Raw genomic sequence first — 25,088 nt, 5'->3', positions numbered from 1 at the left:
TCATCCAGAAATTTGGAGAGAAGCTACTGAAGTTATTCTAAAGAAACCAAATAGAAAAGCTTTATTACTAAAATCTTACAGAATCATCTCTCTACTTAACTGCTTGGAAAAAGTTATAGAAAGAGTTATTGCTTCTAGACTTTCTTATTGAGCCTCCCAAAATAAACTACTATATTTTGATCAGTTTGGAGAAAAGAAGCAATGCTCTGCTATAGATACTGTAATGAGCTTAGTATATGATATTCAATTAGCAAAAGTCAATAAATTGGTAGCCTCAGCTCTTTTTATTAATATAAAAGGAGCATTTGACTATGTTTCACTAAATAGATTATTAAAAGTCTTTTCTGATTTGCAACTACCTAAATTACTAGCTATGTGGATTTTTTATTTTATGCAAACAAGAAAAATCCAACTGGTTTTTGATGGTGAGAAACAACAAGAAAAGATATCTATAAATATTGGAATTCCTCAAGATTCATGTCTATCTCCAATACTTTTCTCTATATATACTATATTTCTCTTTAAGAATAATAATAATCTAGATCTTAAAGATATCAGAATTCCTAGTTATATAGATGATACTGAACTTGTTGTCTTCTCTTTTTCAATAGAAGAAAACTACTTTAAGTTAGGTAAAGCTTTACAAGCAATGTCTAATAGATAAGATTCTCATGTAGTTCAATTTGATATGGAAAAGACTAAGTTAATTCACTTTACTAAATTATTTAGTGAAGATAACTCAGTTAAACTACATGATCAAGTTTTTAAACCCAAAAAGCTAGTGAGATGGTTAGATATTTGGCTTGACAATACTCTTACTTTCAAGAACCATGTTGAAATTAAGATATCAGCTGCTGGAAGAGTTCTTAATCAAATAATCAGACTTTCAAATGCTGAAGAAGATTTTACTTTTCAAGCTATGAGACAACTTTATATAGCTTGTATTACTTCAGTAGCTGATTATGGTGTTCAGATTTGGTGGAAGAATCAAAAGAATCTTTTTCATAAGTATGAGAAACTTCAAAACTCTGCTTTAAGAAAGGTTCTAGAAGCTTTTAAAACTTCTCCAATTTATGCTATGGAGATTGAAGCTGCTATTCCTCCTGCTAAAGTAAGGTTTAATAGACTATGCAGAAACTATGCTTATAGACTACTAAAAATAGCAAAAGAATATGCAATCAGAAAAAGAGTATCTTCTAGCTTTCCACCTTATAATAATGGTGTTGATCTTGATTGGAGAAGGTTTTTAGATTGGAATCAATCAGAATTAAATAATGAATATGTTGTACAAACATCAACTAAAAGAAAAAGAAAAAGAAGAAAAACCAATAAACAAAAAAAGTATTCAAGTCAACTATTCAGAATTTGTTCAATGATTTCAAATATATTACCTTTTCTAAAAACAGAGAGAATCAAAGCAAAATGGAATGCACCTTGGTCTGAAAATCTAGCTGATTTGATAGATATTCAAATTGAAAATTCAGACAAGAAAACAGCTAAAGATAGTCACATAAATAGAATTAAAAATCTAGATAATAGATCTTTAATTCTCTATTCAGATAAATCCAAAGCCAAAGAAAGTCAATATGCTGGTGCTGGTGTATACAATCTACACAATAATATTAAATTTTCATGGGATCTAGAAAAATATCTTGAAGTCTTTAATGCAACACTGTTTGCTATAGATAAAGCATTTAAATTAGAAAGTTCTATCTCTCAGTCTCAATCAAGATTAATATCAGATATCTGGATGTTTTCTGATAGTCAAGCTGCTATTCAGAGACTCATGAATCAAGATCTTAATTCTGGCTTATATTATCTTCAATCTATAAGAAAAACTGCTAAGTCTGTTAAAAATCAGCAAATTAATCTACATCTTCATTGGGTTCCTGCACATGTAAATATACATGGAAATGAAGAAGCTGATCTAGCAGTAAAGAAAGCTACAGAATTGAATCAAGTTTGTTCTGAAAGATATATATCTCTTACTTATATAAAAAGACAAATAAAAGAACAAGCAATAATAGAGTGATTTGAAGATCTTTTTAATAGAGAAAGTTCTACAAATCACTACTCTCAATTCAAAATAAAACCCAGATGGAAAGCATCTACTCTTTTTATATCTAAGAAGATATAATTAACTATTTGCCAATTAAAGCTTGGTCATGAATATTTCAGATCTTATCTAATAAGATTATCTGACTACTCTTTCAATTTATGCTACTTCTGTAATTGTGTTGAAAATCTAAAGCATCTACTATTAGACTGCTCAGCTTATTATACTGAAAGAAGAAAAATTTAACAAGAACTTGATATTTCTCAACTATCTTTAAATTTTATTTTTGAAACTGAATTAGGCTTAAAATAGCTAGTTTTATTTCTGAAATGTACTGGAATAGCTACTAGACAGTGGCTTTCCCAAATATGCTAATTTTATTTCTTTTTGATTTATATCACATTACTACAAGAATTATCATTTTCCTTTAAAATTAATATTATGCTCTATCTGCTATTTGACTTTTGTGGAGAAAGAACATCCCATATTGTCTTGAAATACTTTGAATTTTTTCCTTTATTCAGTTTTTACAATGTATACTAAGTAAATTCTAACAGAGAAGCTGTTAGGTAGTCTTTATAGTTACTAACTGCATAAGACTATAATGAATAATAATAACAATAATAATAATAATTGATTCACCAGTATGCTGGTCAATCCAATTAGGCTTAGTGTGCTTTTGGATTCACCAATGCTGGAACTATGTTTTTTTTTATCACCATAATTACCAATGCTGGCAATGCTGTTAATGCTCTCAACTTCTCTATCCTTTTCAATCTCCTGACCTTCAACCTTCTCATCATTAATTCTTATACCCATTATCTTCATCACATCTTCTTCATTCTTCTCAGGCCTTGTATCTACAGGCACTTGCCTGATTAAATGCCCATTAAATTATTTAAATGATTGCTGCTTGATTTATCAGTCACATATCTCATGTTACTTGAGTTTGGCTTAAAGTCTTCAAAAACTAGGCAATACATTCATTTCTTATTATAAATTTCACAGTTCACTCCACCATCTTCTGAGGTGTTGCACCCCCAACAGATAGCAAATTATCAAGATCTTTTAAGAATAAGTTGCTGATCCCCTTCCTCAAGTATAAGAAAAGAGATATGTGTAACAATATCTCTAATTTGAACAGGCACTTCATCACAAAACATATAAAAAGAAGCAACTTCTCCCATTTGAATAAGCATGGTCACTCACAGCTTATTTTCCATTGGCAGATTTAACATTTCAGCATACTTTCAAGATAACAAATTGATTTCTGAACCAGTATTAATTAACACCATTAATTCTTGTTAATTTATAGTGACTGGTGCATATAATGAACACATTTTATATGCTGTTTTGGATTTTAGCACCATGAGCTTTGATGTAAGTTAACCAGAATTGATCTTTAGCTCAGGCTGAACTAATTCAGAGACTCCAACCTTTGCATAGCTTTTGCTAGTACTGTTATTCCAGCCTGATGCAAAGAACACTCAATGAAGTTTCAGTAATACACTTATAAGCTTCTTGACTAATAATTCAACTTTTCCATTGAGAATTCAATCTATTAATTCATTGACATCCATTAAATTACAGATCTGAGAGAATAAGCAATCTGTTGCAGAATATCTTTGTCTTTGTTTCTCCACAGACTTGTTCTGAATTTCAGGCTTCTTCTGATTGATAGATTTAACATCTTTCATGATATTGTTATCAACACTAGCCTGATTATCCTGGTAAGTAATAAATTGTCTAGTACACTGAATATGAAGGATTGCAATCTTAGCTTTTTGATTGATCTTAGCTTTTTCAACTGTTCCAATATTGACTGATATTCTTTCTTTTAATGGTTCATATTTCTTATCTGAATCAGATTCTCTATCAGACATTAGATATGCAAGTTGTTCTGCTTGAACCTTCATACTGATTGAATTTGCAGAAGATATCTCTTCTTGCTGATTAATCTTTTTTTTAGGGCTTGTCAACTTCAAAATCACCCATTCATTCTCTCTTATAGATCATACAATATACATGTTCAGAATTCCAGATTTAGAAGTGACAACTCAATGGTTTTGACTCTTAGATTTCATGCATAAGTTTTCTTCATCATCAATATGGCAGTATCCATTACTCATATCAGATTGGTATTCATAACATTGAAATTAATGATGTCTAGGTTTTCCACAGTAAAAGCATGAGAAACATATTGAAATTCCTTCAGTTTGAGCTCCTTCTCATCCACAAGCACCACTATAGCCTATCATAGAAGAGCCATTTCAAGCCAAATAGAGATTGACTGGCAGTTGAGTATTCTCTTGTACAGTTGTAGGATTAACAGTCACATTTGTTGAATAATTTGATATAGATTTCAGAGATCCTTCTCTCTGCAGCATATAATACTGATCAGAATTCTCTTGTATCTAATTTGATTGTACTCTCATAGCCAATATCAAATTTGTGAATTCATTGATCATCTTTTCAATAGCAGCTTCAATATTAGCACTGTCGGAGCTCTTGACTTAAGCTTTTGATTCAGATTCTTTAGTCTTCACAAAACTAGCTGTTTTCTTTAAAGCTTCAACTGTAGAAAGTTTGTTAGCTAATTAATATCACTCATCAAGCTTCTCTATTTTCTTCTGTTTCATTTCATCTTCTTTAAAGACCTTCTTATTCTCTTCATACTGGTCAATCAATTCCATGGTCACCTGAACAACTTTTCTAAAATCAATAGACAATATATCATCTGAAAGATTGAGCTTGGTCTTGTTAATAATCTTATTCCAGAGTTTCTCAGATAGCCTCTGAAGAAACTAAGACATCTTAGTGAATTCATTAAGTCTTTTATTAGCTTGTACTGTACTAGCAATAGTAGTGTATTCTCAAACATAGATGTGAATGTTGCCATCCCAAGCACACAGTTTCTTTGTAATTGTTCAGAGATAATTCCAACAGTGAATCTTGTAAGTAATATCTTGATCACAAAATTCATGAATAATCTCTTTAAAGAATACTTTCCAATTATCTTCTTTATAGTCTTCCAAGATCTTCATCCATTCTTCAATTCATGTAACACAGTATCTAGCCAACCATTCAATAATATTTTTAAAGTTAATTACCCCATGATTCTTGTGCATCTGATAAAATCTTTCAATAAACAGGATAGCATCTCTGCCATCAAATCAAGATGCATTTGCTGTGCCAGAGAAAGGCATAGAAATGTGGGAATGAACCACAATTCTCTTGTCCTCACCCTGTAACATAGTTACATATAATTCTATAGTACCTTCAGCTATAGTTGATTCTGATTCCAATTTCTTGATTTCTTGATCTTTGGTCATGTCATACAGTATATTCTGTCTATTAGTTAATATCTTCCAAAAATCTGTTTATCAGGCAAGCTCTAGATAAGAGGCATTCAAATCTAAGCTCTCTAATCTTATTTCTAAATAAAAAACCTGATTAGTACTGTGTTTCTAGTCTATAAGATCTTACCTTGAAATAGTGTATTGCTTCATGTGTCTCAGAATTTGTTTTTCTCTTTCTTAGCAGTCACCAAATCACCACATCATCATCTTCAGGTCTCAGCTTGGTCACCAAATAAAGCAAGATACAATAGAATGTCTTGTCAAGATAGGTGAGTTGATTGATATAGTGAGAGTGCAAGAAAGGTGAAAAATTACAACATAGTAAGAGTATGGTCAAGTAGTAAGTGTAGAGATAGGTATATTCTAACAGATGCCTAAGCTCACAAGAAGTAATAGTACTAAAGAGCCCTGTACTAACACAGGCAGCTCTAATGAGAAACAGTGGCAAGCTTCATGAACAAGAGATCTTCATATTCTCTAACTAATAACCAAACTAGCAATAAAGAATGAGTGTGTAGAAAAGTACAAAGATGCACAAAGGTATTGAGCAAGATGCAGGGGCTATGAGTGGTTTATATAGCTTAGAGATAGTAGCTGGGGGGGTTTTGTGCCTTGAACTGGAACAACCTTTGTTCTAATAAGGTACCAGAATCCCCACTACATTATACAGCTTGAAAATCAGAAAAAGATAGCTACTGACAGTAGTAATACTTCACAAAGCTGCTTTCAAGAGAAAGTATCAGCTAGTAATGCTTTCAAATCATATTCTTCTACTCTAAAAACTAGACTAAACACTGAATCTTTAGTTAAATCTTCTTTACTCTCTAAAGTAAATGATAAAGAAGATAAAAAACAATTCTCTGAGCCAAAACTCTTTAGAGAAAGAAGACTAATTCTCAAGATGAATACTCAAGTACTTGAAGAGATCAGTAACAAAGCTCTCTTCTTCAGAAATAGAATAAATAACAGCTTTACTGAAGTAAATATTACTGAAAAACTAGTTATTTCTTCAATTGCTAAGTTATTTAAAGGCCAATCTCTAATTCTAATGACAACAAAAGACTTTTTAGCTGATTTTCTTCAAAAACACAAGCAAACTTGGATATCTATATTCTCAGATCTAATGAACTTTGATATAGGGAGCATGAAAATTTACAAAGATGAGCACTGAAGAGTCTTTGTAGTTCATGATATCTCTACAGAGATCTTCAATACAGAGAATGGATTACTTTAACTTGTGAGAATTGTATATGTGGATTGGCATGACAATAAATCTATAGAAGGAATTGTATGTAGAAAAGAGTACATGAGGTAAAAGATCTAGTATTGGCAGCTATATATAACTTGTAGACAAGATTGCCACTAGCTTCCAACAAGAGATTCATACAGTGGCAGCTTTTTATGTGTACTCATGAGCATGTGACTTAGTATCTTATAAGAATCTATATACTTTCAATAGCTTGCAAGCTGAGATTCTGAACTCTTGCAGATGTTGTTTGTTCATATAAGAGATTTGCAGGCAAATTCTTACAGATTTCTTTCTCTTGTAAGTCTTGGTCTCTCAAGGCAGCTGTCTTATTAAAAATCTTTATGAGTAGAAAAATAAAATCTCTTGAGAAAAATAAAAATTTTCTTATAAGAAAAAGAGTACAGTCTTACTAGAGATGTGATATTAACACAACTCTAATAATACAATACAACATAACAACACAACAGAGCTCAATAACACAACAATATGTAGAGAGTCTCTATTATTCTTACTAGCTCTGTATTACTATTAGATAATAAGCACTAGCTTAAGAGAAAGCTTTCTCTTGCTTTCTCTTTCTCTTCTTTTCTTTTCTTTCTTCTCTAGTTTATATTATTATTATCTAGATAAGTGAGCTCTTCAAGTACTGCTTTGTGTGAAAGACAGGCTTGTGAGAGATCTCTAATAATTAAAAGAATCAAAAATAGCTTTATCCAGACATTCTGTATGCTTGATCTTGTAGTTACAAGTTAGTAAGTTCACTTTTGATTATGCCTTTGCTTCACATGATTATGAAGTTTTGTCTTTATATAAGATTTAATTTACAGAGAGACTGATACTTGCTAGAAATTTCTGCAGATTTGCAGTCTTTCTTCTCTCTTTCCTGTGAGTTATTGTTACTCTTCTCTCTCAGAAGAATCTTCATCTCTCTTTTTATAGAAGAAGTTAGATCTTTAGTAAGTAGTCTTGAGAATTTGAGAAGTGTTTGTAACTGATAGTTTTAAAGTATTATTACTTCTTCTTCTTTCTCTTCTTTGTTAGTTGTTGTTACTTTCTCTTTACCAGCTCAAGCTGTAAGTACTTCTCACAAGCTGGTATTAATTTACATGCTGATAAAGTTAAAGTTCTGCTCTGTCTTCTCTTTCTGTAGTTGTTGCTGCTCCAGCTCCAGCTGGAAATGTGAGTATTCTCTATCATATTTCAGTTTGTAGCTAACTTTCTCTAGATTGTTGTTACTATTTCTTCTGCTCCAGCAGAGTTTATGGATGTTATAATTTTATAAAGTGCTTGAGATTATCCAGCATTCTCTCTGTAAGATTAATAATGGTGGTTCCAGATTATCTTCACCCAAATACTGCCAGCCACTACTTTTACTAGTGCTTTATAGACCAATTTAATGATTCTTTCAGATCTTTTATTCTATACTGAAGCACAAGCTTTGTCTGTTAATAAAAGAACATGATATTGCAAGCTTATTTAAAGACCTGTACTTATTACTGGTTTAGATAATTTAAATCAGTTGACTGTTCATATCCAGCTCTATAAGAGTATTCTTGTAACTTGAGCTGGAGTTCAGCTGCTATTAGAACAGAAATACTTCATCTGTAAGAGAGCTCAGCAAGACTATAGTAATATAGTCTTTACAGAGTACATCTCTGTAAGCTTGAGTTAAAAATATAATAACTGTCTATACTGTGAGCATCTTGCTTGCTCTTTCCAGTAGTGAGATTATAAATAGTTGTTACAGATCTTTATAGAAGAAAGCTGGAGACTTTTATATAGTTCTTAGCTTAGTTTTTTCTTCTTTTAAGATTAATTTAATTTGATTCAGTTCAGCTTGACTATGTTTTTTCTCTCTCTAACTTATTTTCTAGCTCTACTATCTCCATTCATCTCTTTTACAAATCAGGCTTGTCCAGGTTTCTACTATAGAATTGTTGAAGTAGCTTTCTCAGTGAATGAATATTACTTGCAGGAATCTATATCTTGTTCTTCTTATTATCATAATCTTTCTAATGTACTTTGTACTATAACTTGTGATTCTTTCTCTTTAAGTTAATTATCTTGCAGATCTGATACTTCTTTTCATTTTTATCTATCTTATAAACTTTATAATAAGATGAGCTATTGATTTCTTTGCATGTCTTGTGCTTGTAGAGCAGGAATACATAAAAAATATCATGAGTTTACAGATCTGAAGGCAGCTCCAGTTTATAGACTTACAAGTCTATCTTCTTTATAATTCTATAAGGTTCATGCCTTAACAAATCCAATTTTTTGTTAGACTGCATAATCTTGATATTGTAAAGATCAAGTTACATCTTGTCTTCCATCTGAAAAGTCTTTACAGTGTGCTTCTGATTATAGTACTTCTTCTGGTAGACTTATGCCTTCACAAGTAATTTCTTAATCTTCTTGCAGAGCAATCTTATTGTCTTCATCTAATTCTTTAAATTCTTGCACATATAGTTATACTCATCAGAATCCAATAGATCTGTTTGTGGATTCAACTTATATATTAGCTGAAAAGATGATTTCTGTGTGGAGACCTGCTGTAAGTTATTGTATGTGAACTCTGTTATTAGCAACCACATCATCCAGTCATCTTGATTATAACTGATATAACTTTGCAGGTACTGCTCTAGTACACTATTCAGTCTCTTAGTTTGACTATTAGTTTGCAGATAGAATGCTGTACTTATTACTCTTATAATCTTCAAGATGTGAGTTAAATTACCCTAAAATTTACTTGTGAACAGAGATTTTTAATCTGTTACTATGCTTGCAGATAATCTGTATAATCTTACTATCTTGTAAATAAAGAGATGAACCAATTCCTCTGATATCAGCTTTTTTGTTGTAGAGATAAAGTGAGTCATCTTTGTGAGCCAGTCTACTACAACCAGAATACAGTCAAACTGCACCTTCTCAAGATTCAGGCTTGTGAGAAGATCTGTAATAACATTCATGCTAATAGATTCTCAAGGGCAATTTGAAATTGATAAGAATGATAGTTTTTCTTGAGATTTTCTGTAAACTCTTCTTGAGTTCTGGCAGACTCTACAGACTTCATAACACTTCTTCATCAGTTCTCTCATTCTTGATCAAAAGTATTTGCAAGTTATAAGCTTATACATTCTTGCTGTAGCAAAATGCTCTGCAAGAGGTAGATCATAATAATATCTGATCAGCTCTATTCACAAGGCCTCATTCTGAGGGATGTACATGTGACCATCTTTATAGAGAATGCTCTTCTTCTCTTTTTATGTTGCAAATTTCTTCATGCCTGTCTTAATGTTTTTATAGACCTCAGCTGTATAGTTGTCACTTTGCAGTAGATTTGACAATAATGCCAACAGGTTGGAGCTGCTCTTCTTATAAGAATTCTTCTCATAAATCAGATCTTTAATTTTCTGAACCTGCATTGCAATCTTCTTTATTTTGTATGTGTCTTTCAAGACAATCTTTGTAAGTAGTTTCTTGATTGCAATTCAAAGCTTTATAAAGATAAGTTGTGCATTCTCATCTTCTTTCTCTTCTCTCTGGTTGGAAGAAACTTGAGCTGTCAGTTCTAACTTTTCTGTAGTCTCTTGCTTCTTTGTAAGCATCATTCTTAGTTAATTTGCAGTCTTGTGACTCTTCATATTATCTAGACCAGTCTTCTTGGTATAATCAGATCTTTATGAGAGTTCATCTGCTGAGTTCTTGATTTCTTTCATATGGTTAACTGTAAATCAAAAGGCTGTCAGTCTTTATGTTCAGTAGACCTGTCTTTGTGAGAGATCTTGAGCAGTCTGGAAATGGCACAAGCTATCATGATTTGTGAGAACTTGAACTGGTGTTTGCAAGCCTTTCAACCAGCAGTATTAATATCTAAATGACTCCACAATTGTGAGCAGTTCTTGATTATGAATGCCATAATTTATCTCTGCAGATTACATCTTTTGCAAATAAAACTTAACTGGAACCCAAATGCCATTCTTTACCAGCTGTAATAGAATATCATACATTATGAAGCCAGATACATCTGTTTCTAGTCTGGTCTTCCATTTCATATCAAAATAGTGAAGCATAACAGCTTCTGTAAATGCTCTTTTCAGATCTATAAAGACTTTACAATCTTTCTCAGTCATAAAAGTATTGATCTCTCTTCTTATCTCTTTTTGTATGCACCTGCTTAGCTTTGCTTCTTCTTTCTTTAGAAGAGTAGTCAGGCTGCAGACTATCTTAGAGAATCTTGAGATGAAGCACCTGTAAAAGTTTGTGAATTCTAAAAAGATCTGAATCTCTTTCTTACTGGTTAGCTCTGGCCAGTCAAGAATAGTGTTTATACAGCTCTTCTCCATAAGAATATTCTCTGATATTATGATATACTCAAGGTAGTCAATCTCACAAGCATTGAACTTGCACTTTGCTAGCTTGTAATAAAGATCTGCATTTTTAAGTATCTTAAGTACTAATTTCACATGCTTCTCATGATCTTTCTTGCAAGCTGAGTACATGATCACATCATCAAGATAGGTCATTGTGAACACATCCAGATATTTGCTAAGTGCCTTCACAATATGTAATTGAAAGGCTGCTGGTGTATTTGTAAGTTTAAAAAACACTATCAAGTACTTAAATAGCTTCTGTGGAGTTTGAAATGCAGTCTTTCACTTATTCTCTTTATGAATTCTTAATCTATAGTAGACATTCTTGACATTTAACTGAGTGAATATTGCAGCTCTTACAAGCTTATACAATATATCTTCAATCAGTAATAGAGAATATCTATTCTTGACTGTTTTTGAATTCAGATTATGATAGTCCACACACATTCTTAGTCTGTCATTTTTCTTGAACACAAACAGAATGGGTGCTTCTGTAAATAACTTGAAAGAGCAGATGAACCCATGAGTTAGAGTACTGCTGAGATATTTGTGAAGAGTCTCTTGTTCAGCTTGTGAAAGTCTGTATGTTCTTCCAAATTCTGGCTGCTTCTCTGGCTCAAGATCTATAATCAAATTATTTTTGTGGTGTAGTGGCAGCTTTTAAGCTCTCTTGTTGCTAAATACTTCTGCAAGTTTACAGTAAACTTCTAGTATCTGAAGATCTAGGTCTGCTATCACTACCTGTTCTGATTTACAGAAAGTTATTATATAGATGAGCTTCCTTCTCTTTACTAGCTCTGAGAGATTAACTGGTTTAATCTTTGCAAGCAGGTCACAATATACAGTTTGAAACTCTAGTCTTAGTTCTCTGAAATACATCTTGAAATTATATTGCTGCAGCTAGCTCAAACTCACTAGCATCTCATCTTTTATATTTGTAATCATTACTTGTTTATGAAACAACTGCTAGTTTCTCTGAAAGTTACAGGCTTTAAAGAATATATTTGCAATCTTTTTCACAAGAGTAACATTCTCATAATCTATAGCAGTTTCAATCTCTATAGGCATCTTGTGCATCTCTAGTGCTAGCTTTATAACCAATTATAAACTAATCACTAGAGATTGATAACTCAAGTCTATTAGTGCTGACCAGATGATACTTCTGTCAGTTAAGTTTCACATGTCTAGAACAATGGGGGGAAGAGCAAGAAGACTTTTCTTGAATAACTTCATTATATTAATTCTATCTACTTGTGGCTTTCCAATTCCCTATTTACTACTCTTCTTCTTGAAACAATCTTTTATAAGATGTCTCTTTTAGCTACACTCAAAGCACTTCTCTTCTTTTCTCAAAGCTTCATAATTCTTGATAAGATCTTTCCCCATCTTCTGAGCAGGTCTCTAAAATTGACTTCTCTTATTTATTTATGGTCTTAAATCATCAGTCTTTATATCTCTGTAAGCACTTCCAACTGAATTGATAGACTTTATGTATAAGACATTCTTTTCAAGAACTGCTGTCACACTTGGTTGGAGTTGGGTAGTCAGTGCTACTATCTTATTAATATCATCTAGTATTTCCAGCTGTTCATTCAGTTTAGCTCATATGAGCTTATTCAAGTTCTCTATGTATAGATTCTTCTTCATTTTTTCAAAGCTTTCAAATTCTTCACCAATTTTTGTCACAAGCTCTAGAAATTATTAGTGGTAGGCTTGATCAGTTTCATTCAAACTCTTGCAAAGATTGAGGATTGCTTATTAAGAGTTTTGTATATAATTTGCTGAATCTTCTAGCCTTGCATATAGAAATTTCTTGAGACTATTTCAGTTATTTTTTAATGGATTGTTTTTATGATAAATCTTCCAGAGATCTTTTTTAATGTAATCAAGTTCTGTAAAAGTGTATGTGAGGGTTTCCTCATCATCTAATTTACTTGTATTGTGAGTGAATTCAATACTGGAGATAAACTGCTGATATTTTGTATAGAAGCCAGTCTGATAGAGCTTTATATATTATAATGATCTCAAGACTGACAGATGCTTTGTGGGTGTTGGGTTGAAGATAACTATATTAAAAGATTCACTTTGTAAGTGCTTTTAAGTGGCCTGGAGAGTATTCAACTTTTCTTGTTATTTTGCCATTCTCTTTAGTAGTTTGGTTTTCTTGCAAAGTTATTGAATTTCATCTCTTGATGCTAAGATAGACTCTCTCTCTGAGATCACAATACTAGTTTTGATTTCATCCATGGTTGAGAGAGCTGAGATGATTTCAAGATTTGTTATCTTCTTACAAACTTGAGTTTGTTCTTTAAGTAGATTTTCTGCTGGTGTTCCAGATTTGTGAGCTTCAGGAGATTAGCTTCTTTGTATTGATACTATTATCAGATGTCATTAAAGAAGAATGGCAAAATGTGAGAATTGTATGTGTAGATTGATGTAACAATAAATCTATAGAAGAAATTGTATGTAGAAAAGAGTATGTGAAATAAAAGATCTGGTATTGACAGCTATATATAACTTGTAGACAAGATTGCCACTGGCTTTCAACAAGAGGTTCACACAGTGGCAGTCTTTTATATGTGCTTGTGAGCATGTAACTTAGTGCCTTGTGAGGACACATGTACTCCCAACACCTTGTGAGCTGAGGCCCTGAGCTCTTGCAGGTGTTGTTTGTCTATGTAAGGGGTTTGTGGGTGAATTCTTACAATGAAATATTCTTCTTTAGGAAAATAAAACATTTTGCCAATTTAATGGCACTTCATTCTCAAATTAATATAAAAAAAGAATTAAAAATCTAACTTTCTTCTCTAGATATCAATAATCTAATTATTGTTCTTCTCACCATTCTTCTCATTATTCTTATTAGAGAACATCACAATCTCAAAATCATCTTTCTTCATCTTTTCTGAAGCAGGCAGGCTGTTGTTGTCTTTAATCAGATTCTGTAATTAGCTCAGAAATCTTCTCATCTTCATCTTAATCCTCTCTCTCAACACACTAACTACAGCAAGATAATCATGACTATAGTTCATGATCTTGGTCTCAAGCTTAACTATTATTTGTTGAAACCAGGCCTGCTTACATACAGCAATAGAATGCTGTAGCTAGCTTGTTTTAATCTAAATATGTCAGAACTGTTATCAAATTTTGTTACTTTTGAATTCTATCTTCTTGTTCTGTCAAGCTTCATTCTCAGTCTCTGTAGTCTTTTCTTGATAATGCTTCTTCTTCTGTTCCCTTTTCTTTTGCTGAGATATTATAAGCTGGTGCTTATGATACTTCTTTGACTTGCTCTTGGCAAATTGCTTAGCTATCAACTATTTAATGGCTTTATTCTTAATTATCTTATAATTTTTCTTGCTGCTATTCTGTCTGCAATAAATGTTAATATAATTTAATGCAAACTACTGAGAGTGCATACTACTCATATTTGACTTGAATTCTCTTTAGTATATTATGGCATGCCTTGTGATCTGTCTCTTCTGTCTTGAATATATCTTTTTAATGATCTTTCAAGATCTGGTGGTGCTTCTGTACCACACAGGTCTTCTCTCTTATTGAATATTGTTTTGGCTCTATCTTCATGATTATATGCAATAAGTTGAATTGGAGGCACTGTATAATGAGATTATAGAGTGTATTAACCAACTACTTGTATAAAATGATTACTATACATATTATTTACATTCTACATGCATGTTACTATAGGCAAGCTTCATGTGTTGTTGCTATGCTGGCTATAGAATAATGGAAATATGAAGTGTATTGATCTAGTACTTGCATAAGATGATTACTATACATATTGTTTACATTCTACAGGCATGTTGCTATAAACAAGCTCAACACATTGTTGCTATACTGGCTGCAGAATAATAATATAAGATTAGTCTTTCTTTTCTTGTCTTTTTCTTTCTTTTCTTCTTCTTTTTCTTCAGAGCTACTGTTAACAATTCTTCTCTCTCTCTGATTATTTACTGTCCTGTAACACTTCTGTACAAGAACCTGCACTGTAATAAAAATAAGTTATGTTAAGAGATGAGTGCTTGCAGAATACTGCTCTAGCACACATTATTTACTGACAAGATGTTAGTTTTCCCTGTATGTATTCATTTTGTACAGCTGGAGAGAAGCAGCACAAGATCATATTAAAAAAATGGGCCCTGAAGAAGAGCAATTGATGTAAAGTTAATAAAGATGTTGATCTGGTCAACTTTAATCAGAAGAACCCCTGCTTCTGCTGCTCTGTTCATAATTAGAAGTTCAGCACTTGTATATCAAAAAGTAATGATTTTTAGTAACAGTCTTAATACTAATTAGTGAAATAGATGCTATCAAGAAGATTCATTACTTCCAGAGCTTTACAGAGCTAATTCTTCCAGTAGCCTTATTCCAGTAATTAATTCAGAAAATTACTTTATTCTGTCATCAAGAACATGAATATTGCTGGCAACATTCTGTTATTAAGTTACTTTAGAAGACTGCTGAAGCAATCTTGTGCACTCTATTTAAGTATAAGTTATTATTGGCAATGGCATTAATAATTATACTGAGTAATATAGACTCTGTTATGGTAATAATGTACCATAAGTATGTTACAGTTAACATTAATGACATGAAGCTCATTCTTGGCATCAGTACCATGACTGAATTGAACTATTTTAGCCTGATTAATATATCTGATTGCCCTGCCCCTGCTGCCCCTGCCCCTGCCACTATTACCTGCCACCTGTGTTTTGTCCCTGCTCCACCAACTACTGCTACTGCTTCACCATCACTGCTACTGCTCACCATTATCTTTCTGTCTTCCCCTGGTGCTGACAGGGTCTTCATCTGTCAAATAGCAGGTATTAGAGCCCCTGTCTGGTTCACAAAGCTGGTTCTGGAGGAGCAGAAGAAGGAGGAGAAGGAGAAGAAGAAGAAGAAGAAGAAGAGAGAGAAGAAGAAGAAGAAGAAGAAGAAGAAAGAGAAAGAAAATTATAATAATAATAAGAATGATGATGATGACAAGAACAATAACAATAATAATGATGATGATAAACTTGTCATTTAGACAGTTTCTAGTTGTTTGCTGGCTTTGACCATTACTTAGTTTTAATACTTTGTTTTTTTCTTTTACAATCAAATTGATTTTTCTAAGAGTTTCACCTTCATCAAAAAAGTAATAAAATTTGGTAACAGTCCCACACAAAATTTGACCAGTTTGACTCTTGACATAATGGGGCTGGGAAACCTGGTCCTATTCCAGTCCCACTGTAGACCTGGCTGGAATGGGAAATGAGAGCCTACCTTCTCTGCTGGAATAGGACATGGGACATAATTTTCTATTTGAGAACGGGACCAGGAAATAATTTATAGGATAGGGATGGTAATAGGATCTCAAGCTCTTGAGTGGGATGGGATATGAGACTGAGATTTCATATTTGGGATCCCAGCTGTCTCTAAATTTGGGACCGGGACAAGCTTCAATGGGAAATAGGATCCTGTCCCGGTCCCGAATACCAGCCTACTTCTCCCAGAGGCCTTGCCGGCCTTACTCTTACTTGATAGTAGTTTTTGGGATCAATACCTACTCTCCAGTGGGTTCACAGTGAATGAAGATATATTAAAAGCTGAAGAAGAGGCTTGTGTGAGAATCATATATGTGAATCAGTATGACAATGAATCTCTAGGAGGAATATATATGGAAAAAGAGTATGTAAGGTAAAAGATCTGTATTCTGCCAATTATGTATAACTTATAAACAAGATTGCCACTGACTCTCAGCAAGAGGTTCGCGCAGTGACAGCCTTTTATGTGTGCTTGCAAGCACATGACTTAGTGCCTCACAAGGACACATCGCGAGCTGAGGCCTCTGGCCCTTGCGGGTGCTGTTGGTCTGTGTAAGGAGTTCGCGGCGAATCCTTACATGAATACAAAGGATTTTGAGGGGTTGGGATCTCACATGGGGCTTTGCCAAATTACTGATATTCTCAACAGGTCCTATTGGGAACTATTACTCCCAGATGATTCGTTGAAAAAGGACTTGATCCAACCATTCCCATAACTGCCAGAAAATTGGATAGTTTGCTTTAGAAAGCTGTACTATATGGCTTTGGAAGTCGGAAAAATCAAAAATAGCAGTCTTAGTGTAGTGGGGATTCCGGTTGTTAGGTAATCCAACCAGCACCTCGCTCACGTGACCCACATAGATTAGCCGAGATTCCCCTTTAGGTAGCTTAGTGAATGACAAGCATACAAGTCCTCCATCACCGGTGCCTCATTAGGACAAAGGTTGTTCCGGTCCAAGGCGCAAACCACCCCAAAGCTACTATCCTTGAGCTAGATAAACCACCTGTAGCCCCTGCATCTTGCTTATTACCTTCACGCACCATTGCTCTTTTCTACACACTCGTTCCTTACTACCAGTTTGGTCATTAGTTAGAGAATATGAAGATTTCTTGTTCATGAAACTTGCTACTGTTCCTCATTAGAGCTGCCTGTGTTAGTACAGGGCTCTTTAGTACTATTACTCCTTATGAGCTTAGGTGTCTGTTAGGACATACCTATCTCTACACTTACTACTCGACCATACCCTTACTATGTTGTGATTTTTCACCTTTCTTGCGCTCTCACCATATCAACCAACTCGCCTACCTTGACGAGGCATCCCATCGTACCCCGCTCCATTAGAAAGAGCCAGAAAGCCAGAAAGCCAGAAATCTAAAAGTATCTAATTAGAAATCATTCCCCAGTCAACTGCTCTCTCTTGTCATTGCAAGTCATTTTTGGCACCCAGTGGGCCACAAAAAGAGGGCGCCAAAAGTGGCCTCTTCCATCTCCCAGGGCCATGAAAAGAGGGTGTCAGAAGTGGTCTCTTCTATAGCTTAAATTCAGACACCTGCCATCTTCCTGTGTTCCAGTTCAACAACTAATCTTCATTACATCAGAATATTCCTCCAGAGATGCCATCACAAAAGATTTCCAGAGTGATGAAGCTGTGTTGGTCCAACAATCAGTTGAGCTTGCAATAAAGTTGATGCTGCTTAAAGAACACCCTGGTCAAAAAGCTATGGGAATATAATGTTAAGTGTGGCAGTGATGTCTATCTTGTCATTGCTGATCACATGGGCGATGATGTGGTTAGATTTTGTACCACATAAGTTCATGGTGCACCAATGGTTGACTGAAGGCTTCCCGCCTTCACCAAGTGGCAGGAATCAAATGTGGTGGATGAGATACTCGAAGCAGATTTTCAAAAGGCATGTGATGTGGCACTTGCGAATGGTCTTGACCTTGAGCAGGTGTATAAGTATCAAGATCCAGAATTTTTTATCGAGCATGGGGTCAAAATTGGGATTTCACGGCGGTTTGTCAATGACATCAGCACTTGGGCGAAAGAGTATGAGCTAAGTGATGAGGACTGAGGCAGCCGCAAAGCATAATAGAGAGCTACGCAGATAATAAGAACTATGTAGATGGTTGGCTGTCATTTGGAGATCCGAACTGATAGGTATCATTCTACATTTCCATCATTATGGCCCTGGGAAGAGCTCTCCACCCACCGCGTCTGTGCTTCAAAGTCCTTTCTCTCCTTTCCTATCATGTTCTTCAACCCGATTTCCCTGAGTTCTGAAAAAAGAGCCACAGCCTCTTCATACATGCTGTGTGGAGTCCATCCATCACGGGCGGCAATTCCTTCTACAGCTCTCCAAAAGTCTTGCACTTCATTCCATCCTTCTCCATCCTCTGCGTGTCTCTGGAGCTCGTCCTGTGTAAAGTGAATTGGGCACGCGAAGTTGAAGCCTAGCTCATGCCAATGTCTGTACCAGGAATTAGGAGGCATACCTGTAATGGATATTGTAATTCTGGAGACTGATTTTACAACATACCTTTCCACATTTATCAGTGATTCGCGCAATGGCAAAATATCGTCGTCCCAGGTGTTGCTGACAAAGCTTATAGGCTCACACCTCACTCGCCCGAGCTTTAAACGGAGTACTCTGTTGAGGTTAGGGTTGAGTTTTGCTGTTTGCTGTTCATAAAGATAAAGAATTATGGAACTGGCGATCTGCTTTTTCAAGTGGGCCTTCTCATTCGGTTCAAGGTCCTTAAAATTTGGCGGTGGTTTCAAAATGATATCACCTTGGAAATCAACTAGGCGTGGGTGGCGGCCTTGAAGAACTAGAGGCCCAGCCCAAGCTTCCTGCCAGTCAATCACGCTAGTGATATGGCCTTTGTCCACAAAGAGGTTGCCGGCATGGAGATCTGTATGCCAGATTGTAGATGCAACGAGATTCGGGTCGTCTGTGGGCAAAAGATAAGGGACCACCTGTAGATACTTTTTGAGAAGAGAAAGATGGGCTTTGGGGGAATTTTGCGCTGTAGATGTTATGAATTGATCAGTCGCAGGCTTGGGGATTGCATGTTGCTCAATCCATTTCTGTTCACAACATGCTAAAGCTACCGCATATTCATGTGGAAGCTTCCCTGAAGGAATTTAAGCATAAGAAATATTGAGTGGGAGATGATTGACTTACATGGACCCCGATCTATATCCATCACTGAACGTTCTTTTGTCCAAAAATCTCTTGCTACAACAGGGCCAATGGAAAACCGCATCTTCACGTCCATTTTAAGTTCTGGTGATGTATCATTCACAACTTCAGCGACCACGGCCCCGGGGACTGCCTCGCCAGAGTAATAGAGATTCCCATATCTAAGTCCCGCGTCAGCTTCATCAATTGCAGTTCATTGAATTAATTATTCATACCTGCTGAAAGATACCGAAAGAAGCTTATTTTCAATCGATACCAGATCCTTCATGATAGAAATTCTGTCTTCTAGAGAAAGATTATCCCATACATCCTCCAGCTTTGTCCCTGCAGCTTCCTCCATGATGATGTATTCAGCACCAACAGGGTTATCAACGCGTGCGCTCCATGCATGAACCTGTGGGACAGGTATCTGGAGTACTGTACGGGCCTGTAGTAGAGTAAACCAGATGTCCAACAACTTGTCAAGGGCAAGAAGATGGGTCTTACAAAATCCATTGTCGCGACCTCCGATGCGGTGGTATAGTACTTGGGTCCAGCAATGGGGTGAGGTATTCTCGCAATGGCAGTAGACCCGTTGTCCATCTTAAGATGAAAGGTCTTGTTAAAAGAGCCTTCCGCCAACTTTGTCATGGCAACACACTTGTTCGCTCCAATACTTCCAGCCGCAATATGCTGGAGTTCCACCACATTGAAAGGTGTAAATCGATCCTGAAGTTGCTTTTCCTCATCCCAAAGCCAGCGGCCGCTTGTGTACTGGAAGAACTTGCCATATTTGGCAAGACTGTGATCTGACATTGAGAGTGACCGGCCCTGGACCGACGAGGAAAAGGGGGGTGAGAACGGAGAAAGATGGTAACTCCTATAAAACTTTGATGAACTCAGGCTTTTCGCTGGAAGCCGTTGAAATAATGTCGCGCCTTTCATCGCGTTGCTGGTTATTTTGTGGTCAAGAATTCAATCCAAGGCGAGCTCTTGTTTGGTGCTGCCGCCAAGCCTTGCTTCAGCAATCACACCTTCGCTCTTGACCAATAGGAAAGCTCCTGTTGCCCAAGCGCCAAGAAACCCATATAGGCCTGCAAGCGCCTTCAACATCCACGGCTGCGCCCTCCTCAAACAGGCCAGTGCGAATGGGCTCATCACGGCCCTTCTCACCCTTCCCGCCCTTTTCCCCGCCGCAGTTGCAGCACTTTGCGTCCTGTCTCATTTGAGAGGGAGAAGACAGCAGGGATCTGCTGTGCCGCATCATGCAACAGATTACTTGAGGGCGACACGGCGTGAGATCACTTGAAAGAAACTCGCGAAAGTGACAGCCTTAAAATAGACTGCTAGGCTTCCCCGCACCAATATCAGGCCAATTACTGTTCGCGCACCCTAACCCCTTTTGGGCTTAGCGTGCACGTGACCTCATGTGATCACTCTCAGTCCCCATACCGGAAAAATGAGCTTTTCGGGCAACCGTCGGAAAACGTTTATCCGACGCGACCCGTTGAGCCACGGATCGCAAGCTTGAAACCGTAGATCCACCATATATTTACAATGCACGTATAAAGGGTCCGAAACGTATAGAATTCGGAACGTATGATGCACCAATTGAGGGTTTTGAACCCGATTCGGAAGCTTTTTAATTGCTAGAAATTAACTACTAAGTGTTTACAGAACCACCCGCACAACCCGAATCGTAATGAATTTTTTTTTTTTTTAAATTTCAGGAGCCTCCTCACCGGTCGGAGTCTCTGGTTCGGGGACAGGGCGTAAAGCGAGCGCAGAAGAATCGTCAGGGCGAGCCCATTCGGGCCGCTTGATCGTACTTTCGAGCAAATCGGCTCCGCTGCCTCCAGTTGGAGACAGGCCCGACGCAGATAGGTTCGGCTGCGACTGAACGAAGGGAGAAGGCGTGATCGGAGTGGGGGAGGGGGGGGGAGGAGCGGACGCAGCAGAGGGCAGGGCAGCAGCAAATCGGCCTATCTTGGCTGCTGATTCGCAAATGGTTTCTTCTGCCTTTCGCTTTTTCTGTCATCAAATATCAAAGTCAGTTCAATTCATCCCGACATTGCATCAAGTATACTGACCGCAGAAGGTAAACAATTGGACTTTAAGTCCCGGCGGATGTCGGCCAAGGTCCTTTCAATATTCTATATATATAACTGCATTAGCATGAGTTGAATGTATGATCTCCAATCAGTTCAACCTACCTTGACAGAGCGGAATGTGTGCTCCGCAAGCTCTTTTTGTTCGGCTTGGATAGACACAAGCTTTTCCAACGCTGCCAAAGTGGCAGCACCAACTTCAGCGTTAAAAGGGGGGGGAGGGGGGGAGTTGTCAGTTTGGACCGACGGGGGTGCCATTTTGGCAAGCATTTCACTGAGACCAGCGGCCCGTTCCGCCATGCTGGTTTTCAGTTCTTCTCGGAGCGTCGCGTTCTTAAGCCTGAGAAAATCATCATGGTCAGACAGCAATGCTGCCACTTCCTTCTGCATCTCTGAAGGGACAGGAGCACAGGCTTTTTTATCTCCTGCACAATTGGTGCAGGCCTTGGCGGTTCCTTGCTTGCGTGAACAAGGCTTGTCGATGTGCGCCGTATATACGAACGTTAAACAGCGACCACAGAGTGTATCGCCCATAGCGGGCTCTTCTTTGACAGCCGAGGGCTTTCGCCCTGGCTTCTTCTTTGCGGACATCGGGGAGTGCTCGTCCTGAGCTGCTGCTAATTTACGCGTTTGCGGAGCCATTTTTTGATATTTCTGCATATATTGTCCTTCAGTTTGCTGCAGTTCCTTATTTCATTCGAAATCCACCACTTACCTCGATATTGGAACAGGGGGGGAGGGGCGACGAGAAATATAATGAGCTTAAGAGAAGGAAAAAAAGAAAAGAAGAGAAGAAGAGAGAGATTTTGTGTGGGAAGAGATTATTATATCTAGCGTGTCCGCTTGATTGTTTTGGATTTCCTAATCGGGACGTGTCTATTTATACATTACTAAGTGCTAACTCATTTTGCTTAGAGCTCCTACAGCTGATTACGGCGAACGATAAAGAGATATATATTGAATATAGCGAAATTCGGCTCTTGCAAGCATTGATATAACAGAGCATTGCATTGAAGTCTAGATATCAAACCCCGAAATCTATTTTGAAGCACAAACTAACAGCCAATTTTGACCCGAGAAGGCACCTTTCATGTATTCAACTAGAATCTGCGTCTCTTTCGGGGTTTGCGACCAGTTGCGGCTGGCGCGGGTCTCTTTGAACAGGCAGGCCGATTTGTCGCAGTCTCAAAATAATCCTCCGTGATGTCCTGCAAAGGATTCCGATTCTCCTTGTCTGAATCGTCATTCTCTGGCTCCCGCGGGGCTTGCACTGCCTGAGCCGGACGTGAATCGGGTTCCCTGGGCGGCATACTAGATGTCAACTGGACCGCATCCAGAATTCCTGGCAAAGTCTCAACATGGACAGCCTTTGGCTTCCTTGGTCGGACCTTCCGTCGGGCGAAGTCGTCCGAATTGACATCTCTCAGTCCTGGTTTCTGTGTCAAGCAGTCCCAGAGCTTGAGTACAGAATCCCAGGTGTAGGTCAACGGGGTGGATGCGTCCCGTTTCGGACTGTTGTCATCAAGATATAGCTTCACGTATGCTGCTAAATTTGCATACACCTCTATTGCCATAACTGTCAGAGCAGAAATCATGGCAATTAAGATTTACCATTGACTTACGTTCAAAATACCATTTCCCTTGTGGAGCTGACTTCTCAAAATCGACACACGGCTTGACCCAGTAAAAGACTTCACAGAATTGGTCCCACTTGAACAATCGGGCAAAATAGCTGATCAGCTTTTGTCGATCGGTTATTTCATGGAGTCCGAAATCGGGATTCTCAGTCAAGCTGAGTTCAATACATTCCCTGACATGATCCTGCAAATGAGGTCAGTTTATACCATAACTAGGAGTTTAGGGACGTTGTTCCGACCTTCAAGCTACTCAAGGTCTTACATTTCCAACCTTTACAGAGGTCCGACATGCGCCTGGAAACTTCACAAAAATATGAGTCGTTCCCGGCTTCCCAGTCCTCAAGGCTCAGCACCTCCTGGACGGTATCCGGAATCGGGTCAGTATTTAATGTCGATATATAGGCCCATCGCACCCGATTTCGTATCTCGTGCTCCACCACTCGAACCCGCTTTTCAATCTCTGTATGATCAGAGAACGCTTCGGTTCGGGTACTTGTATTCGAACCGAACGATGCCCCTTGAGCCTTTGGCGTGCTGTGCAATTGGGGCCATGGGAACGTGCGAGCTGTCTTTTTTGGCGCTGGCGTGCTCTGTGTCTCCGACATTTTGGCTATCGGATTGCCGTGGTTCAGAGTGAAGTGAGGATGAACGAGAGTGAATGCTTGAATTTCGGAGGGGTTCGCTGTCTATTATATAGTTGACTCGGAGCGCATTCAACTGCCCAAGTTGCTATTCGGATCCGTATCCATATTCCCCTACATTCTAAAATTCAACGCCACTAAGTGATTGATTTCTTTGAAATAGGCCGATCACCCAGGACGATGCAGATCATCGCTGACCTTGCATCCCTTAGGGCCAATTACAGGTCTAGGTGATCGGGATATTACAGTTGGTCTGCGGCACAGTTGGCACATTTTGCGGCTGCTCTAACATTCAACTTTGCTATAATACGTCCGATTCCCCAATCGAACAGCAATTTTCTTTCTAATTCCTACATACTTTGTCCCAAAGAAATTCCGCAGCAACCCTCACTGTTCCTGCAACTTGAAACTCAACCACTGCGGAAACCAGCGTATAAACCTCGAGCAAACATGCAACGTCCGAGGTACGTGAGGCGCATACAGGACTATATGTTTTGGAGAAGGCGACTTCATTTGCCATTCCCAGCCTCGCAGTTTCGAAGGCGCAGACAGCATGCCCATTTGTTGCGGGAATCGCAAGATTGCAATCGCGTTTTACCTTCAGTGGAATCCGACATTCAGCCGAACAATCAAACTGAGGAGTCAGGGTTGAATGTAAGACCTTGGATCCTCTGTCAGCCTGCATCATTCTAATCACTGTGTACAGGATGCAGCAAGTCTTTCAGATGCCTCTGATGCTCCGCCCGACGCTCTATCCGACACTCATTCTGAACCAGAAGACATCAGGGTACAGGAGATTATACAAGAAGCAGTGGCAGCTCTACCCATGGGATCAGTTGATAACAATGAATCACAACAGTATGAAGAGCCCGAATCCGAACCCTGGTTACAGACTATGTTACATCCAGTGCACCCGGTTGGCAATGGAGATTCCGATTTTCATTCACAACTAGAGGATTCATTGGGCGACCAGCCAGCTGAGACCTACATCCCGACTACAATGAATGACCCGTCGGAGGTCCTAGTCCATGCGCGTGCGGAGCCTGATGAAATGCTGGACCACTTCACGCTCGCTTTAGGATTATGGTGCGAAAAATCAGGAATATCTCGCCGACACTACGAGGCACTGCGGGAAGTCTTACAGATTCCCGA

General features: G+C 37.5%; 6 protein-coding genes across 6 annotated transcripts; 3 read left to right on the top strand and 3 right to left on the bottom strand.

Annotated features, from left to right (window-relative positions):
• Positions 1-13,859: 13,859 nt before the first annotated feature.
• On the bottom strand, positions 13,860-14,069 carry CIMG_13309 (uncharacterized protein; the record flags this gene model as incomplete). The annotated part of the gene is made up of 2 exons (XM_001240618.2): positions 13,860-13,979; positions 14,040-14,069. The coding sequence occupies 2 exons, from the start codon at positions 14,067-14,069 to the stop codon at positions 13,860-13,862; spliced, it is 150 nt and encodes a 49-aa protein (XP_001240619.2).
• A 1,401-nt stretch (positions 14,070-15,470) lies between these two features.
• On the top strand, positions 15,471-16,087 carry CIMG_13308 (uncharacterized protein; the record flags this gene model as incomplete). The annotated part of the gene is made up of 2 exons (XM_004445103.1): positions 15,471-15,546; positions 15,597-16,087. 2 exons carry the CDS (start codon positions 15,471-15,473, stop codon positions 16,085-16,087), a joined length of 567 nt encoding a protein of 188 aa, XP_004445160.1.
• A 312-nt stretch (positions 16,088-16,399) lies between these two features.
• On the top strand, positions 16,400-17,080 carry CIMG_13307 (uncharacterized protein; the record flags this gene model as incomplete). The annotated part of the gene is made up of 3 exons (XM_004445102.1): positions 16,400-16,402; positions 16,514-16,732; positions 16,856-17,080. The coding sequence occupies 3 exons, from the start codon at positions 16,400-16,402 to the stop codon at positions 17,078-17,080; spliced, it is 447 nt and encodes a 148-aa protein (XP_004445159.1).
• A 1,060-nt stretch (positions 17,081-18,140) lies between these two features.
• CIMG_13306 (uncharacterized protein) lies at positions 18,141-18,440 on the top strand (the record flags this gene model as incomplete). Its single annotated transcript, XM_004445101.1, has 2 exons — positions 18,141-18,155; positions 18,225-18,440. 2 exons carry the CDS (start codon positions 18,141-18,143, stop codon positions 18,438-18,440), a joined length of 231 nt encoding a protein of 76 aa, XP_004445158.1.
• Positions 18,441-18,529: 89 nt separating this feature from the next.
• CIMG_07783 (uncharacterized protein) lies at positions 18,530-20,366 on the bottom strand (the record flags this gene model as incomplete). Its single annotated transcript, XM_012358513.1, has 5 exons — positions 18,530-18,836; positions 18,906-19,503; positions 19,554-19,732; positions 19,787-19,998; positions 20,058-20,366. The coding sequence occupies 5 exons, from the start codon at positions 20,364-20,366 to the stop codon at positions 18,530-18,532; spliced, it is 1,605 nt and encodes a 534-aa protein (XP_012213936.1).
• Positions 20,367-21,269: 903 nt separating this feature from the next.
• CIMG_13305 (uncharacterized protein) lies at positions 21,270-22,300 on the bottom strand (the record flags this gene model as incomplete). Its single annotated transcript, XM_004445100.1, has 3 exons — positions 21,270-21,581; positions 21,641-21,703; positions 21,764-22,300. 3 exons carry the CDS (start codon positions 22,298-22,300, stop codon positions 21,270-21,272), a joined length of 912 nt encoding a protein of 303 aa, XP_004445157.1.
• Positions 22,301-25,088: the final 2,788 nt, after the last annotated feature.

The sequence above is a fragment of the Coccidioides immitis genome (assembly GCF_000149335.2).
Source record: "Coccidioides immitis RS genomic scaffold supercont3.3, whole genome shotgun sequence".
In the NCBI taxonomy this organism is placed as follows: domain Eukaryota; kingdom Fungi; phylum Ascomycota; class Eurotiomycetes; order Onygenales; family Onygenaceae; genus Coccidioides; species Coccidioides immitis.
The sequence above is the reverse complement of the archived record's forward strand: the minus strand, read 5'-3'. Positions and strand labels throughout refer to the sequence as shown.